Here is an 18,081-nt window from a genome sequence, read left to right on the forward strand (position 1 = left end):
AAAGTAGGTCTTTTTATTTAAAAAAAAAATCTTAAAAATTAAGTGGTCAGTTTAGCTCATCTCCTTCTGTCACCATGGTAGCTTTGTGATGGTAGAATCCAACATAAACCTTGCAAGCGGCACCTGAGCCTTGATTTTATAAGGTGTAGAATGGCCAGCCCCTAGAGTGCTCTAGTTGACTGAACATCTCTGACTGCAGGAGTGCTCAAATCTTGCAGAACAAAAGGCCACATTTGCTACTTGCTAGGAGCCCAGGGGCTACACTTCCTCACTACTCAATTCAACTGATCACAGTCTCTCATGTAAGATGGAGATACGGACCACAGAAACTGCAGCACCTATGTTTCATCTTGATCTCAGAAGCCAGGCTGATAGGATCCAGCTAAAGCATGGCATGCTGTAATATATGGACTCTACCAGATCTACTTCCCATTAAAGATAGAGGAGTGTGCCATACTCTCCTTTATGACCCACATTTTGATCATTCCTGCTGTACTGCTTTATAATGCAGATGAGTGTTGGTCACATGGTGTAGGTACTACCTATCACAATACCTTAGTATGCACCAGGGAACTGAAGTCAGTGGTCGTAGCACTAAAAACAAAGAAAGGAAAATATATATTTTAAACGCAAGTTTCCCAGCTATCCAAAAGGCACATGTTCAGGGCGGGTAATGGAGCACCTGAGCAAGAACTAAAATCTGCTGAAGTTGTGAAAAGTTCCATTTATTCTGACATCTCAATGACATCTCCATTAGATACATGGAAAGAGTCACTTTGTTCCAAGGGTCTCTCTCTAGATCTGTGATGATGGGGTTCCACCTCCATGAAACCAACAGTGTTTACTGCCAAACCTTTAATATCTCTATCACAGTGGCGTGAATCACTGGAAAACCCAACACTACTAATCTATTCTATTCTATGTAGATTCTTGTACCTCCCTCATTGCCATAACACCTGAGCACCTTCCAGTAGCTCATTAAAGCAACATCTATCTTGTGTGGCTTGTGGATCATAGCATAGTGAGATCCAGATCGTTACATTAACCCCATTTACGGTGACCAGATAGCAAGTAGGTTTGCCAGTTTTAGTTGGACATAATATTTAGTATTCCTGACATAATATTTAATTAAAGATTAATCTTTAATTCCTGGAGAATGAGGACAATCCTGGAGGGCTGGCAACCCTAACCAGTGTGAATAATTGGGACAGGACGTGGTGTTAATAGGCACCTATATAAGACAAAGCCCCAAATATCGGGACTGTCCTTATAAAATAGGGATATCTGTTACCCTAACGCCACTGCTTGCATAATCTTTTCCCTTCAAGCACATCTAAAATGTTCATTTGCAAGATTCTGTTTGCCCTTCCTTTTGCCATTCTTGTGTTCATCTCATTGCAACCTGTGTAGGTTCATATCTCCAGTAGTGATGCACAGGATTCGTTCTTACTCCTCATTGATGAAAATGACCTCCACTGAGGCTTGGCCATGTTTTTCGCTGAGACCTAAAGTAATGGATGGAGGGATTGAAGGGGGAGACAGAGAGAGAGAGACAGAGAGAGAGAGACTGTCAGAGATGGGAGTTGATTACCTTGGCTTCAATTCAGAACTGTGTCCATGAATATGCAGGAGCTAATGTAAAATGAATCCAGAAAGAATCTTCGATAAACACTTCCTTCTATTCAGGGACCTAATGCAGCATCTTATTACTCCATATTTTCTTGTTTATTTAGCTTTTGCCAATAAAGACCTAACAGTAACACACGCTACATGACTATAGCTGTATAGCCTCAGTCTTAGATCTGAGAGGCTAAGCAAGGTTGGATCTGGTCAATACTAAGATGGATGACCTCCAAATTCAAAAACAAAAGGAGGGATTTTCCCTCCCAATACAGCCCCTGCAGTGGCATATGGGGCAAAAAAGCCCCTTGGCTGACAGGTGGCAAATTCTTCTAGCACAAGTGCTGAACTGGACAGCTATAGGATGCCCTGTGCAGGCCTTCTCACAACCCCCAGCATAAGGGTCATGCCGGGGTTGGATTGGGTTGGGGCTATAACATAGCACTATGGAGGTTCTGTGTAGCTGCCTATAGGCCACAAGGACTGGGTTGCTGTACCTTAGATCAGCTCCCTGGGCTGTCAACTTATATGGCAGTGGTGGTGGTGCAGAGGAAGGAGGGTTGTTTCAGACCCTGACTGGCTTAAATACACCTTTGCTTCCCTGCCTCTGGGCTGTGCCTCCATGTGCTGGAAGCATTTCAATGCTGAATGAAGACTTCCATTATTAATTCCCAGACAAAACATTACATCAAGATGGAGTAAAGGTTGAGAGTATGTTTCAGTAACTTAAGGGTAAGAAACATTGCAGTGATGTTGTAAATTAGCTCAGGAACAGATGTTATTCAGAGTTAGAGTTACACTTAAAGAAATCCAAACATGTCAAGGTTTGGAAATACAGTTAAGAGACTCAAACAACCTTAACTATGATCTGTAGTGACAAAGAGCCCTATGCCCTGTCTAGCATTCCCTCCTCCACTCCCATGGATGAAACAAGTGTGAGATAATAGCACTTTGAGTATAGAACCAATGTTCTGAGAATGTATAAATAAATCTCTTAGTTTAGGCATTAAAATTAATGAAAAGTGGGACCTTTAAAAAGTTAGCACCCAATCTTATATGTTTTTGTCCCTAATATTTCAGTAACAGAACAACCTGCTCTTTGAACTCACTGAAATCTTGTGCAGCAGTTACACTAGATTATTATTTTTTAATTATTGTATTTTATTATTTATTTAATGTTTTAAGATTAGTGGTCATTTCCCTTCTTATTCTTCATAACTGGACGTTTCTCCTTCAGCAAAGTCTGAAAGACACAATGTTCAGCTAGGAAATAAAACCTGCCCTCTTTCAAAACATCTTCCATCTCCCATTGTTCTAGGCAGCACTGAAGAGACAGATGCCCTCTGTTGGTGGCCATTTTGAAAAAGCCATCTTCTCTCTCTTTCATTGTTCTCAGTGGTACTGAGAGCCCCTGCCTCTGGGAAGCATACATGGCCCCTGTCTTCTCTGAGAGCAGTTGTGGCTTAAGTTCCATTGACAGCAATGAGAGATGATGGCCATATTGGAAAGGGGGGATTTCTTTGTAACAGATAAACTTTCAGTTATGAAAACTAATGGCACAAAATGACCATTAAGCCTAAATATTCAAAAGTATCCATTGCACCAGATCTACTCAATAGGTAGACTAGGAGGGTAAAGAAACTACGTTGTATATATATATCTGTGCATGCAGGGAATGTAGAGGAGTGCAGACAACTGATGTGTGTGTAGGGAGGTGGAAAAGGCAATAAGAATTTGAAGGATAAGAGGGAGGGGAAAAACTGAAGTTGTTTTGTACGGCTCCAGTTAAACAAAGCAGCTGTAAACCCAGGTTAACTGGCCTGTATGCTCTGGCTGTTTTGTGCTGTTTTCAAGTTGGGTAAAGCAGCCAGAGTGTAGCGGAGAATATGACCCTCCCAAAAGTTTGAACTAAATAAACTATTTAAGGTGGATCCTTCATATATTGAAATCAATAGATATATCACATGAGAACATTCTCTATGAGTTTCTTGTTTAGTGTTGTTCATGTATGAACATTTTCACTTAAAAAAAACCAAGGAAATTCCTAGACAAAAACTATGTTGAGAGTTTTCAACCCTGGAAATTCACAGTTTAAGCGTAAAAGAAATCGAAACATGTGAAGATATGGAAATGCAGAGTTAGGGAACCCAAACAACAGACCCTTCAAACTTTCCATATAGTTAGAACTCACTGAAATCTTGTGCATAAGCTACAATTTAAATCTGTCCTGTAGTGAGGCCCTCAACTCAGCTTCCCTTCGGCCTACACAGGCTTCCAACTCCACTTCACCTGCCAGGCATCCCTGAGGCTATAAAATAAACATTGCTGTATAAAATAAATGAAAATAAATAATATGGGCCAAATCCTCAGGTGGTGTAAATCACATTGCTCCACTGACTTCCATGGATCTATGCCGACTTACAGGAGCTGGATTCGGCCTTAAATATCTAAAAGTGAAAGGAAAATTACTGATTTGATCCTATACCTATTGGCTCCCTCTCTTCAGAAATGGTGTTGCCTGCAGTACCGATGACCTCACATTCCTCCTCAGCATTCACTAATTCTTGTAGCACGGCTTCCACAATTGGCATCACCATGGCTGTGGTGGAGGTATTGGAAAGCCACATGGATAAAATAGTTGTACAGCACATAAAGCAGAGAAGTAACCTAGAACACAGGAGAGAACAGCCCTCTTGGGGCACTTTTACAACTTTTCATGTGATCCCCTTTTCTAATATTTTTATTAATTAATTGTTATTTATTATTTATTCTCTTTAGTTACAAATATATTATATTGCATCAAGTTGAAATTCACCCCAGTGCAGGGGCCAGCACAATACAATGCCTCATTTAAGTCCCACCTATGCCCTGACAACAAATTCATTATAACATGAAAACAGGAAATTCTGCATTTCATCATGAGTATTTTGTACACATTAAACAACAGGCAAGGAACAAACAGAGGAGACAAGAACCAAACAAGTGTGAGAGCACAGTGAACAGAGAATACTGGTGAAGGGATAGAAAGCAAAAAGAAGAGGCAGAGAGAGAGAGAACAGGAAAATTCATAAACTTTCAGCCCATGAAAAGATCATCAACGATTGACTTAGAGTACCTGATTGGAAAAGTACAGTGCATTATGGGTAATGACATCATTTGCTTTTGAAAAGCATATAGGGCTAGATTTAATTAATATTTGCTCATTTATTTTTAAACTCGATGCCTGTATCCTTTGATGCTCTAAGGCAGAGGATTCACTCACATGCCTGGTTTCGCTCCAGCCATCATGACCATACGCAAGGCAATCCGCTTGTGTAGGTTCCACTTTTCAACAGAAGCTGCCACACAAATCACCCCCATGAGGAGCAAAGTTGTGTTCTTGAAATACTCTGCAGCCACCTGCAGGAAAGGCAAGCGGGAGATAAGCAATCACAGAGTGAAAGTTACTTGCAGAGAGCATGCTGGGAAGGTGAAGACACTTATATTTATGTTATGTTATGGACACTTATGTTTCCAAGCCGAGAGCATGCTGGCAAGGTGGAGGAACTGGAGAACTTATGAGTCAAAATACCATATCTTAATTCCCTTTCTTCTGGTGTTTATAAATTAAAATATGTCTCATGCCACCTGTCACGAGGTTTCTCAATTTTGGAGAGACTGAGAGAAGTTGAGAGAAGTCATGTGATTCTCTCTTACTTCTGTGAACAGGGTTTGCTTTGTAAAGTGTTAAATGTTCTGATTAGACCCAAACTGAAACATCTACTGATTCTCACCATAGGTATAAGGATGGCAGCTTTTGAAGTGCGTATTCAACCTGGGGATTTTACTGCCACCCACTTAATTCTGTTTAATCATAAGGAAAGCCAGGCCTAAAATGCAACCACAGAAAAACCCCCAGAGACATGTTGACTCTACCCATTGAAATGTCAGTGCGTAATGGTTGCTGATCATGCACATGTATGCATGTGTGTGTGTGTGTGTGAGAGAGAGAGAGAGAGAGCACAAAAATCAGCAGCTATTTTATTTTAAAAAATACACAGAAAATGTCATTGCTTTTTGAAGAATTTTCTGGAAATTTTGGGACAAATTTCCATCACCAAAATGTAAAACAGAACTGGATTTAATCATGATTTCATAGCAAATCTCCATGAAAATTTAACTATGGATTCACTACCAGTGCCTGTATAATAAACATCAACCCGCTGCTCTAACACAGGTTTCAGAGTAGAAGCCGTGTTAGTCTGTATCTACAAAAAGAAAAGGAGGACTTGTGGCACCTTAGAGACTAACAAATTTATTTGAGCATAAGCTTTCGTGAGCTGAGCTGTAGCTTACGAAAGCTTATGCCCAAATAAATTTGTTAGTCTCTAAGATGCCACAAGTCCTCCTTTTCTTTTTGCTCTAACACAGACTCTCTCAGTGACCCTGGATAAGATATTTAGAGTCAAATTGTGGCCACATTTCTCCCTGAAAGGTCACAAAGGAAGCCTGTGGCAGAGTAGGAAACTGAACCTAGGTCTCCAGAGCTCCAAACTAGTACCCTAACCACTGGACCACCCTGCCGCTCCATAATTAAAAAAAATGAAAGGAAGGATGCCTTGGCGCTATTCCTGACTCAGCCAGAGATTTGCTGTGTTAAGTCCCTAAAGTCTAAATTTTCAAAATTAGTTACCTGAAGTTAGGCCTCTAAATTCCTATTTCAGCATGTAAATAGGTGTGTTTCAGATGCGATGTGCAAGTGCAGCTCCTGCTGCTAGTTGAAGAAAGTCAAAAGACTCTTCTACCCTAGAACAAAGGGCGTCTTTTTTAAAATGTGATTGCTAATGCAGACAGAGCAAATTGTAGTTTTAACACGTTAGCTAGTTGAGGTGAAGGATTCACAGGAAAGGGTTTACAAGGACCAGCTAACAGTTAATACTACAACTTTCCCTGTCTACACTGGGATTTTAAAATGCTTTAGCAATCACATATCAGCTACCACACTTTTTTCTTTGTGGAAATGATCCCAAGGAAGTGATATTTAAAAGAGTAGGCAAACATTTAACCCGACGCCCAACTATGTATTTAACTAAATGTAGGGTTAAGGTTTGAAAACACTGGGTTAAATCCTGGCTGCATTGAAATCAGTGGGAGTCCAGCCTTTGATTTCAATGGGGGGGAGGGGGTCAAGATTTTCCTCATTGTCCTTAATCTCTGTACACCGCATCTGTGATTATCTCATTATAATGATACTTGCTCTCTTTTGTAGAGATTTGCTCATGAAAAGTGCTATCCTAAGTTATTAAAAATTATATATTTATTTTTATTTATTTAATAAATTCCCATGATGACAAAAAAGGACTTGGCCATCATGCTTAAGTGTTTGCCAAAAACTTTTAAATATCACCTCTTTGACTTTCTTTCGCTCCTTTCTGCCTCATTAATGTTTTTTCCCCCTAGCACCCAGTCCAGCGTCTTTTTAATAAAAAAGTTCTTAGACTGAATGAAAGGAATCTATCGAGCTAGCAGCACAAAGACTCAATTGTTTCCCTTTATCCCTTTCACAGTATTTTTGAGAAACAAATGAATATAACACACACACCCGCATATGGCCCTGTGAGTGATATTTGGCGTAAATAGTGTGGCAAGAGCCTGTATTCTGTGTCACTCCAGTGCAGCACATTGGAAATTTTGCAACAGCTTCAGGTTATGTATTTTTATTTTCATTTAAGTTTTCATTTTATTTTTGATAAATGAATAAAGCAGTCTGTTGAATATTCCTGTGGTTATTTAATTTGAATTAAATATTACATTCAATTTGTAGCACGCTGCCCATACATTTACAATTTTCGGCATGCTGCAGAATTTTGTACTGAAAATGTGTAACTGTTTCGAAGCCAGAGGAAAATGAAGGTTCTTGCAGTTGCATAGGGTAGAGCTGGGGTTTTGGCACTTGGGAAGGAGTAAGAGGCAGTCTGAGCTTGTGTAAGGAGTGCAAAATATAACCTTGGAATCTAATTATGTAATTTTCCATGTCAACACGGTTAACCATTTCACTGCTGATTGCCAGGGCACTTCACACCTTGAAGAGCAGTTTCAGGCTGTCTGTACACTTCACTGAACCAGTTTACATTCAGGCCTTGTATTACATTTAGGTTACATCTACACTACGAGTGAGGGGGATGACTCCCTTGCCTCTATACACATTGGTCATGTAGACAAGCCCTGGGTTTCCTGCTCTAATAAGCTGACTGTGACCTTCATACTGAGAACAAGAGCAAAAGAAAAACCTTACAAAGAATGTAGATAGTAGAAATGGAAGTCCCCAGTACCATAATTCAAGAGAACTAAAAAAAATTAAAGGAAGAAAATTCAAAATTGATCCAAGGGAATACTTTTTTTCTCACGGCATACATTTAGCTTGTGGATCTCATTGGAACAAAATATCAGTCACTGAGGTCGAGCCTAGCTGCATTTGTAAAACAGATCAGACATGTATATAGATAAGAATTGTTATAATAGTAAATATTAATATCAGTCATGCCTATTCTCCTGCTTCAGGGATCAGACAGCCTCTAAGTATTGGGGTTCAGGAGGAAATTTTCCTTGGGAAAGAGTTATTCCATAGTTACCTACTGCAAGGTTTCTTCCGCCTTCCTCTGAAGCAGCTGGCACTGAGAACTGTTGGTGATAGAACACTGGACTAGATGGACCAATCATCTGATTCAATCTGGCCATTTCTATATTTCTATGTGTGACGGAATGCACCCCTGTATTCACACCCTATATACCAGGGTTGGCCAAATGTATTGACCCTCCAAGCTGCATATGACAATCTTCAGAAGTTCAACAGCTGGGGCGTGCCTGCTGGGGCTCGGGGCTTCAACCCTGCGGCAGGGTGGTGTGGCTAGGGGCTTCTGCCCTATGGAGTTAGGGGGGTTCTTGGGGTTAGGGGGTCTTGCCTGCCAGGGCTCGAGGTCTCAGCCCCACTCTAGCTGAAGCCCCAAGCCCTGGTAGGTGCTTCCCGTGAGGCTGAAGCCCCGAGACCCCGCTCCCTGCTGCGCAGATGCCCCACCACAGGGCAAAAGCCCTGAGTTCCCCCAAACAGTCTGGTAGTCGGAGAATGTGGCGGGGGGGCACTCCGCGAGCCACACTTTAACTGTAAAAGAGTCGCATGTGGCTCACAAGCTGTGGTTTGGCCACCCCTGCTATACACTATTGTAATAATATTTGTATAAAATATGCCTCATCAGGTATCATTTGAAAACTAATAACTTGCTGGTCAATAATTTCATGATCAAATGTATGTAACAACATTATATGCACAATTATGAACATCAGATGAAATCATGACTGAAGTATGTTTAATCAGACAAGTCTGGGAAGCGGGTAAACCTATTTCTCAAAGACAAAGTAAAAATTGAACCCACAGTCAGGTGTCATCAAAGCTGATGGGCCAAAACCTATCAAGTCACCATTCTTTGGCAAGGAAAAGGGCAGGAGCAAATAGGTTTGCATCTTAGCAAACAGCAGCAAAAAAACTCTTCCTCCCTACCAGACTCCATGTCTCCTGGCTCTCAGCTGAAAAGAACTTTATCTAGGGGTCACTCCCAGGAAATGCATTTCAAAGGGTGACTGAACTATAAAAGTGAGGGGGAAACGCACCCCAAGTTCTCTCTCCCTATCCATCTCTCTTTGCCACATAAGAAGACAAAAGAAACAGCCTATCGACATTGGGAACAGATCCTCGCCTAAGAGTTTAGTCAGCAATGTATTGAAAACATGTAAGAACTTCACCTTGAACCAAGTCTAGTTTCTTAAGTTCAGAAACCATTTTATCTTTATTTTTATTGTAACCTTTTCTAACTTTAATGCCTTATCACTTGTACTCACTTAAAATCTATTTTTATAGTTAAATAAACTTGTTTTATTCTTTAATTAAAACTAATCCAGTGATGTGAATTGTTTGGGAAACTTCATTTAAGGTAGGGAACTGTTGTGTATGGATCTCCTTTGAGGGGCAACAGACTTAATATATCTGGACTGTCCAGGAAAGGGCTGGACAGTGCAGAACACGTGTTTTTGGGGAAAATTCAGGACTGGGAGTATATTGGGGTCACTTTGAAAATAGTAACCAAGGCTGGTGGAAGCCAGGGTTTGGCTGGTCTCTGCTGACAGGCTGCTGGGGTCAGAGCTGATGGACCAGGGCTGTGGCTATACAAAGACACTCTGGGTGTGACCTGCATGCTGGCAGGCTAATTGTGAGTGATCCAAGTTGGAAGCTACAGCAGCATTGCCTGACACCCAAGGTTGCAGGGCAGGGGTGACACACCCCCGCATCAGTCTAGATTGCACCCTGGAATGTCATACTATGTTCCTTTTATAAACTGATGGTTGGCCTACTTTTTACATATTTAGGGCACTTAGCTGCCCTGTTATCCCTGTTGCTTTCCTAAGAATTGTTTGTTGCAAATGATTAACAGAGTAAGAAGAAGTGATTCAAAAGTACACTTTGAGCTACCTCACTGGACTTCATGACTCCAAAGAGTGGATAGAGGAAAGCAGGAACTAGGGCTGCAGCTCCGAGCGGTACCGCTTCTGAGACCCAGTACACAGCTGTCACTATCAGTACGTAGGCACATGAGGCTTCCTGTGGAGAGAAATCACTGAGGTTAGACATCGCTGAAATCACCTCTGCTGCATCAGCCTTTGCAAATGCAGAGAGGGCCCAGCCAGAGGTGACTAGATTACACCGTACCACATTATGGGGACTTTATATTATTCAATTAAATTGTTGTTTTTACTATTTATATTTCAGTTACTTTAATGCTCTTTGTTATTTGAACTGTGAATGTTTAATGCCACATTTCAGAAATAAGGGTGAAAGCCAGGCCAATGACAGCTAATTTAAACCTAGGCAGCTGAATAAGAGCTGGTGGACATTTCTAAACAAATAGAAGCAATGACAGATACTAATCTGCGTAAACATTTTCTTTGGGTTGAGTTCTGGACGGAATTTTATGCTGAGCTACAGAAAAGAAACAGTTGAATGTGGATCATAACTAGAGCCCAGGGAGTACTGTCAACAGATATTCACAAACATTGATTTGAACAAAAAGTAATTAATTTAAAGGGTATTCAAGTCCCCTGTGGTTTGCTTTCTGTTTCTTTTTCTGCAGTAATTTTTGTACACAGTAATTCACTGGTGGAAAAGGTAAGTGTTAGAAATACCCGTCAGTTTCACAAGAATTCATGCTAGAAGAGTTCACCTGGCTTCCTGAAAACTCTTTGTTGTTTTGGGAATCATCTAGTCCAGGAGAAGAAACAAATCACACAGCTCAAACAGGAAATTATGAGTAGTGAACACTCAAAGCAACATTCTGTGATTATTTTGTAAGAAATCTATATGGTGAAATATTTTCATACAAACCATCCAATGAATATTTTTCAGTAATGAACAATGGTAAGATTCTTAGCTGCTGTAAATGATAATAGCTCTTTAACTTCCACAGAGCTGTCAATTTACACCAGCTAAGGATCCCCAATTTGTGAAAACTGACATCTGCTTGAAGAGAATTCATGAACAGAAAAAGGGACTAAATTTGTTTAGCTGTTAGCAGGAAATATTCCAAGAACTCTAAGCATAACTCACTGAGATGCAGATGAGCTCTGCTGAATGTCATAGAGAGTGGAGAGACACGTCTGTTTGAAAAATAAGCTGGAAGTGTGCGGTAAATTATCCGGGTTGCCTAGAAAAGGTACTGACATGGTGTTACACCAGCTATCTCCATTGCTAGAAATGTACACTAATCAAATAGTTGCCAATTCTGTTTACCCCAGAACCTTGGACAGCAATGAATTCTGTAAGATTAAGGGATGGTGTGGTTTTTCCTTTTCCTTGATATCTCTACACATCACAAATTTCAGTTTTAATTTTTGAGTGTGAGTTTGTAGCTCATGACAGTGATAGTTTTGGCTAGAGCTAGCCATCATGAAGGTCCCCAAACACTGATTTGACCACCCCTTTTTGCCACATACTCACTGATCTCAGAATCTGACACACACATACACACTCGTGTTGGAATTTCAGAAAAACAGAGCGTGATCTCAGAAGCTCTCTCTCTCTCTCTCCCCCCACATGGATCTCAAACTCTTGGCATGAGGCCACAAAGTAAGTCATAGAGGGTGACATCCTTAACTCTACGTTTCCTGGTGTTGTAGGTTTACGCTGAGCCATTTGTTACTTTTGTTTCTTAAAATTCGGAAGGTCAGCAAAGCGGCAGGAAACCTAGGATTAACTTTAGAAAAAAGAATGAAGATGCAGAGGTGGGAGTGGGGATATCTGGGAGTGAAGGAAGGGCAACATACAGTTTATGCCATTCATAACATATATTCTTTAACATAATATAGTGAAAAGTTTAGAGATTGGAGCTAGCCTGAAATTTTCTTTTTTAGACTGTGCCAAAGTCAGACAAATTTCCATTGAATTTAATGAAGTATGCACCTGGGATATGGCTCACTGCCATTATTAGCTATTTAGAGAGATGGAAGGTATCCTTATTCACATGGCAATCATCTTGCTTGTTTCTCTTTTCAAAACTAAAACATGACTGATAAGGTCCAAATCTGCAAACCACATGGAAACATACATTTGAATTATTTGATGTACATGTTTATGAATTTGAAGTGATCACACAATAAAAATAAATTCTTGATTGCCTTCAAAATCTTATATTTAAAAAGCTGTGTAACCTCTTAATGCTACACAAAATGAAGAGTAAACTGATAGAACACAGGTTGTGTGGTGCAGAGAATTAATCCACTTTCTGTAATCTATGGAGACAAGCTAAATGTAGTCTAGGCCAGAGTCACATGGTTAATCAATTTAATGACATTAACCTAGAAGTCAATGGCTTGTCAGCCACATCACCAAATACTTTTAGACTTTATAGTCAATTTTCAAGAGACACCCAGGAGTAGGATCTCATTCATAGTCTGTGTGTGGCTTGGCTCCATCCCTGCAGCATTCCCCTCCTGGCACAACATGGTGATGTAGGCATGCCATCTAGGGTTGCCATCATAGTTGCTGGAATTAGGAGTATTGGGGGTGCTGCCACACCCCCTGGCTTGAAGTGGTTTCCATCATATATAGGATTTACCTGTCCAGGTTTTCCCAGGATCATCCTTTTCTTTAGTTAGCTGTCCTGGGAAAGCTGGATGATGCTCAGTACTCACTGCCAGCTGTCCAGTTTCATGGGCTCAGGCTCATCCTAGATGTCCCGTTTTTTGTTACCTCAGAAGTGGCAACCCTAATATCACCCTCATCTCCCTCTTGCTTCTCCCAACTAACTTGTTCACATCCTGAAGTCATATTCCCCTTCCTGGTGTCCAGTTTATTGAGTCTTTATAAATATAGTTTCCTTTGGTCTCTCAGGTTCAAATCCTTCTTCCTGGTTAAAGAATTCCACAGCCCTCCTTTGTGGGGCTATGCAGTGCTTCTCCCTTGTTAAGGGACTTTCTTGTTAAGCCCTCCTGCAATTGTTCAAGTCATCTTCACCAACCCACCAGCAGGCAGGTTCTAGCACTGCTGCTCAGTGCCTCAATTCTTCTGGTTCTTCAGAGACTTCTGTTTTTATCACCACCCACACAAGGCATGATTTGAGCCACACCACTTGCCTGTCATCGGACTGCTGATTTTTCTCCACCTAGGGAAGTGAGCTAAGTGTGTCATAGTTGGGGCTAGACCCAGAATCCCTTAAAAGACCAGTCACCCTTTGACACAGTCTCATTGAAAAGCTCACAAAAACCCGGATGAAAAGACTTCTAGTAACTTCAATGTGCTTTGTGTAAGCAGGGAAATAGTCCCACTATTGTGGGGAACTTTCCTGGCTTCTGCACTACCCCAGTGAAGTGGGCTAGCGAAAGAATCTGAGTCCTCGCTCCCACTTCCTTTACCCAGTGGCCTCTCTGCCCTTGAGGACTCCCCTTCCACTCTCCTGTCTGGCAGAGTCCTTGTAACCCCAACAAGGCTGGGCCCAGGATTACTGGAGGGCTCGACCCCCAACCCTGCTGTGGTCACCTAGGACAGGGGCTAGGGTGTCCCCACTCCGGGGTACTCTCTCTGCACCGGGCACTTCTCTGACCCACTGACCATTAAATACAAGTTAAAGCAAATGCAAGTTATTTAATCAACAATTAATTTTAAAAAGAATAAGTGAAAAAGAGAAAGGTTAAAGGAAACACATCAACCCGCTCTGTGGCAGGGAACATCACAAACAGTGTCTCTGGAATGTCAGGGCAGTTCACAGTCTCTTCTTTGTAAGTCCCAGGCCTCCTTCTCAGGGTCCTGGTTTCCCATAGATCCTTCCCCTTTTAGTACTGGGAGCTAGCCAACCAAAACACCCCCACTGAATGTTAGTAAGGTGGCAACAGTCCCCTTACATTTGGATTAGGCCTCTTGATTTAGTGAGGGCAGAATTGCAGCCTGGGAAAAAGTGTCATAAATCAAGTCAAGTCATAAATCAAGTGCCCAGGCTGTTCTGCATGTTGCTATTGATTCTCACCTGTGACATGGCAGTGACAGGAGTCCAAATGTTGGACAAACATACAAAAGGATGATGACAAGGAAAAAGTAGTACAAGATACTTAAATTAAACACTAGGCACATTTTTACAGGTTTCTTTATTTTTCTCTCTGTTGCTTATTTAGAAGCCTGAAAAAAAATTCTGCTGACAATTTTCTCCCTTCCCATTTAACATACAGTGGATCTCTCCATACGTTTGTCAGAAGCCATGAAATTAACACAACTCTATTTGTTTACTCCCTAGTTAGTGCAGCCCCATCATTGACAACAAGAGCAATATAGACTTAGATAGGATACAGTGCATGAACCTGCACTCAGAGCCTCCAGGAGCCATTTAACACATTTCTGTAATGTTTATTAGTTAAGTTCTGCTGCAGAACAAAAGCACTGAGTTTGGGTAGGTCCTACATGAGAAAGAGTGACCATTTAAAAAAAAAATCTTGGTGGAACGAAGAGTGTTTTACTTTGCTTACAGTAAATATGTAAAATCTTAAGGATATTCTTTGCCAAAATAATTTGAATCAGATAATATGTTGATCCTAAACTACTTCCCCTTTCAAAAGTATGTGATATCATTTTTTAATACATACATGAAGCAGAGCTCTGTGTGGCTTGAAAGCTTGCCTCTCTCACCAACAAAAGTTGGTCCAATAAAAGATATTACCTCACCCACCATGTCTCTCTACTATCCTGGGACCAAAACATCTGCACACTTTCTCTAACCCTTTTTTGGTGAGGTAAATAACGTATAATAGTAAAAATGAGGTTGCACACAGTTTATGTGGGCTGGAGGAAAAGTTGAATCTGTTACGAGAGAGAGAGAGGATGGGCACTGATGCTTTTTGCTTCCTAAGAACAAGTGTCTCTTCAATTTCCAAACAAAAACAGAATAAAGTCCATTTTGAAAAGGAAGAAAACTTAGCTGTAAGTGCTTGGGGAGAAAAGTGTCCACAATAACCGCTGTATGATAATCTCTGCTAAAGACTTAATCAGCTTCTGTAGCAGCTTGGGCTATTTATTCTGCAAGTGCTTTAAGACGGCTTGTTTCTATGCGAAACCATGCTAATCTCTTCTATTTAACTTTTATTTATTTATTTATTTATTCATTGGTAACCAGAGTGGCTAAGTATTGAAGCGAGGTTGTGTCTAGTGAAGTGTTAGCTGTTTCCACCCCCTCCCTTCTCCTCACACAGCCTAAAGGGGCTACAAAATCCACAGCTGCAGAGGGGCCTGGACCAGGGAGTAGGGAAGCAGAAGGCCATGGCGTGGGATATATATATAGAAAGGCTGTGGTGAAATGACTCTACTTCTACCAACGCCATCTCAATTAGCCCTGTGGCAGAAGAAAGGCAGGACTGTAGGCAGCCATGTTACAATCCCTGACTAAAGATAATGATTAAATTTTTCGTCATTGTAGAATCTTCCATTTTAGGATCTTAAAGCATGAATGAAGTAGCCTCCCACCAACCCTATGAGGTAGGAAGGCATTTACCAGTTATGTAGATGGGGAAAAGAAGGTAAGATTTTTTTGGGGGGAGATGCGATTTTTTGAATGTCCAACTTGAAAGAGCTTGAAAAGGTCTGATTGTCAAAGGGTGGGTGCGCAGCACTTGCTGAAAGCCAGGTCTCTTTCAAGTTGGGTACCCAAACTCAAGAGACGTTTGAAAATCTTGGACTTACCCAAGATCATACAGTGATTCAGCGGCAGGAATGAAAACCTGATCTTGATCCTCATTCCTGTGCTTTTTCCATCACCCTATATGCTTCCTCTCTTTAATTCAAATAAGACTAATATGAACCAAAGTACACAATCTTTTGCCATGTTCTTTGAATCCTAGTCTGTCCCCCTGGCACATTATGTTGTCTGTTTACTGCACCCAGCACTGCTTGCTTCTCTTGGAGAGGAAGGTCTATGTGTGAGTGAATGGATTCAGTGTGGCAGTGGGTCTGGCAGCATGAGGTGGGGGGGTGTAATTCATATAACCAAATGTTATTCCCAGTGTTGGACTGATACTGTCAATGGAACTGGCAGTTGGTAGAAACATAAATCCTGTGTTAACTTCAATTTCCATGAGAAAGACAGAAAAATAGTATAATTGATTAATGGAACAGGACAAAATCAGTTAAGGGTTCATTTAATCTTCAATTTTTAAGGAGGAATTATAATCAGTGGAGAGCAAGAAATAAAAACGACATTAAAATACTTGAGTAGTATCCTGTCAGCTAAGTTTATTAGTATTCTGCCATGAAGTCTGGAGCAATAAAAGTTACTGCAAAGTCCAACGCAAAACTCTCTGGTGTTGGAACAGTCCCATTCTGTGAATCCTGATTGTTTTTCCCATCAAACCCTATGGCTATATTCCAAAAAGGGATGGATAATTTTATGGCTATTAAAAATATTTCTATTTACTCCTATGGTAATATATATCCTCACTGAAGCAGGAGAGTTTGAGTTGGTCATTAGCAGGAGTCAGGAAAGAATTTTGCTCCCAAAGTAAGGTACCACACCACTGGCCAGTTGTATATTTATTTATAGGCATCTATATGGGGATCACCACCATAGATTTTTGAATACCTCACAAACATTAACAAATTAAGCCTCAACATCCCTATGAGGTAGAGAAGCGTTATTAGCCTCCATTTTACAAATGGGGAAACACAGGCACAGAGAGTTAAAATGACTAGGCTAAGGACAGGAAGTCCCTGGCCAGTGTCAAGAATAAAAACCAGATTTCTCAGCCCCCAACCACAATTCCTCCATTTTGTGCTGTTGTGCCTTTCTCTGAGACTTCAACACTTAGCTACTGCCAGAAGTGCAATACTGGACTAGAGAAACCAAGGTCTGACATGCAATAGCAAATGCTGTGTATGTTCCTACATTTCTATCACTGAATCCTGGCTCCATTCTTTACAGCTGTCCTATAAAAACTCAGTCTAATTTGAAAGTCCCCAGACAACCTGTTGTCATTACTAGCCTCATGACACCTGATAAAATTTTTAAAAGAATGCTTGTTAAAGATAATGCCATATATAGTCTGTATTTTTGTCACACTTTAAAAAAAAACATATTTGATGCATTTGCCTGAAAACAGGAACTTTTTCAGCTTCAGTGCTGATTCCCCACCTCTGCTTGTGACATCATATTTGGTTGCTAGGGAGACTACTACTCTTGCTTCTAAATAAATCATATTTCTAAGTTCTACAAAGGGGCATCATCAGCTCATTGCCCTGTAGGAATAATTGCTCTCTAAAGTCCCTCCTGCCCCCCATTTTCCTGCAGCACACCTATTTAGGATGGTTACCCTGCAACTCACCATCACTCTCTTTGCCCAGCTGTTCCATAAGCTTTATTAAAAAGGAAACAATAATGTACTTACACTAGTGGGGTATAAAAGTGGCAGAGGAAGCAGCAGAAGTGGAATGAGCACAACCAGCAGCAGGTTTCTGGCCCTGAGGAGCTCCTTCACCAGTGCCATAATGCTTCACTTCCTGGTGGCTCTCCTCCTTGGATTTGTCCTTGTTTTCCTCAGATGTTTCTACTTCAGTTCCAGGTCCTTCTTCAGCTTTGCCCTGATGTCTCCGAAAGGGTTCTGACTGTACTGTGTCAACTCCTTTCCCCACCTTCCTGCCCCTAAAATTTCTTTGTTAATATATTTATTCTTTTTTTTCTGTTATATTTTAAAGAAACGCTATCAAATTTGCTAACCTTTTTATCAGGTTTATGTAGGACTTACTAGCATATCCTTATGATTGTCACACCATAACCTACAGAGGTTTGCAAGCTGGAACATAGTGGTCTTTTTCGGTTTTGGTGTTTTTATTCAGAATCAGGGAAGTTGCTGCATTGCCTTCTCATCCCTGTTTTATAAAGCCTCTGTTCCTTCCATCATCTGGTTTTC

At 40.9% G+C, this 18,081-nt stretch overlaps 1 protein-coding gene across 1 annotated transcript in view; it reads right to left on the reverse strand.

Moving 5' to 3' along the window:
- The window catches only part of SLC13A4 (solute carrier family 13 member 4), a 36,852-nt gene extending 19,194 nt beyond the window's left edge, over nt 1–17,658 (reverse strand). The window contains exons 1-6 of the mRNA XM_077827979.1: nt 17,560–17,658; nt 10,121–10,249; nt 4,883–5,019; nt 4,106–4,287; nt 1,451–1,505; nt 555–594 (exon numbers count right to left, since the gene is read on the reverse strand). Of these exons, the coding sequence (XP_077684105.1) occupies nt 555–594; nt 1,451–1,505; nt 4,106–4,287; nt 4,883–5,019; nt 10,121–10,249; nt 17,560–17,658 (642 nt within the window). The remainder of the gene's footprint in view (nt 1–554; nt 595–1,450; nt 1,506–4,105; nt 4,288–4,882; nt 5,020–10,120; nt 10,250–17,559) is intronic.
- Nucleotides 17,659–18,081: the final 423 nt, after the last annotated feature.

This window comes from Eretmochelys imbricata, chromosome 1 (assembly GCF_965152235.1).
Source record: "Eretmochelys imbricata isolate rEreImb1 chromosome 1, rEreImb1.hap1, whole genome shotgun sequence".
Taxonomy (NCBI): domain Eukaryota; kingdom Metazoa; phylum Chordata; order Testudines; family Cheloniidae; genus Eretmochelys; species Eretmochelys imbricata.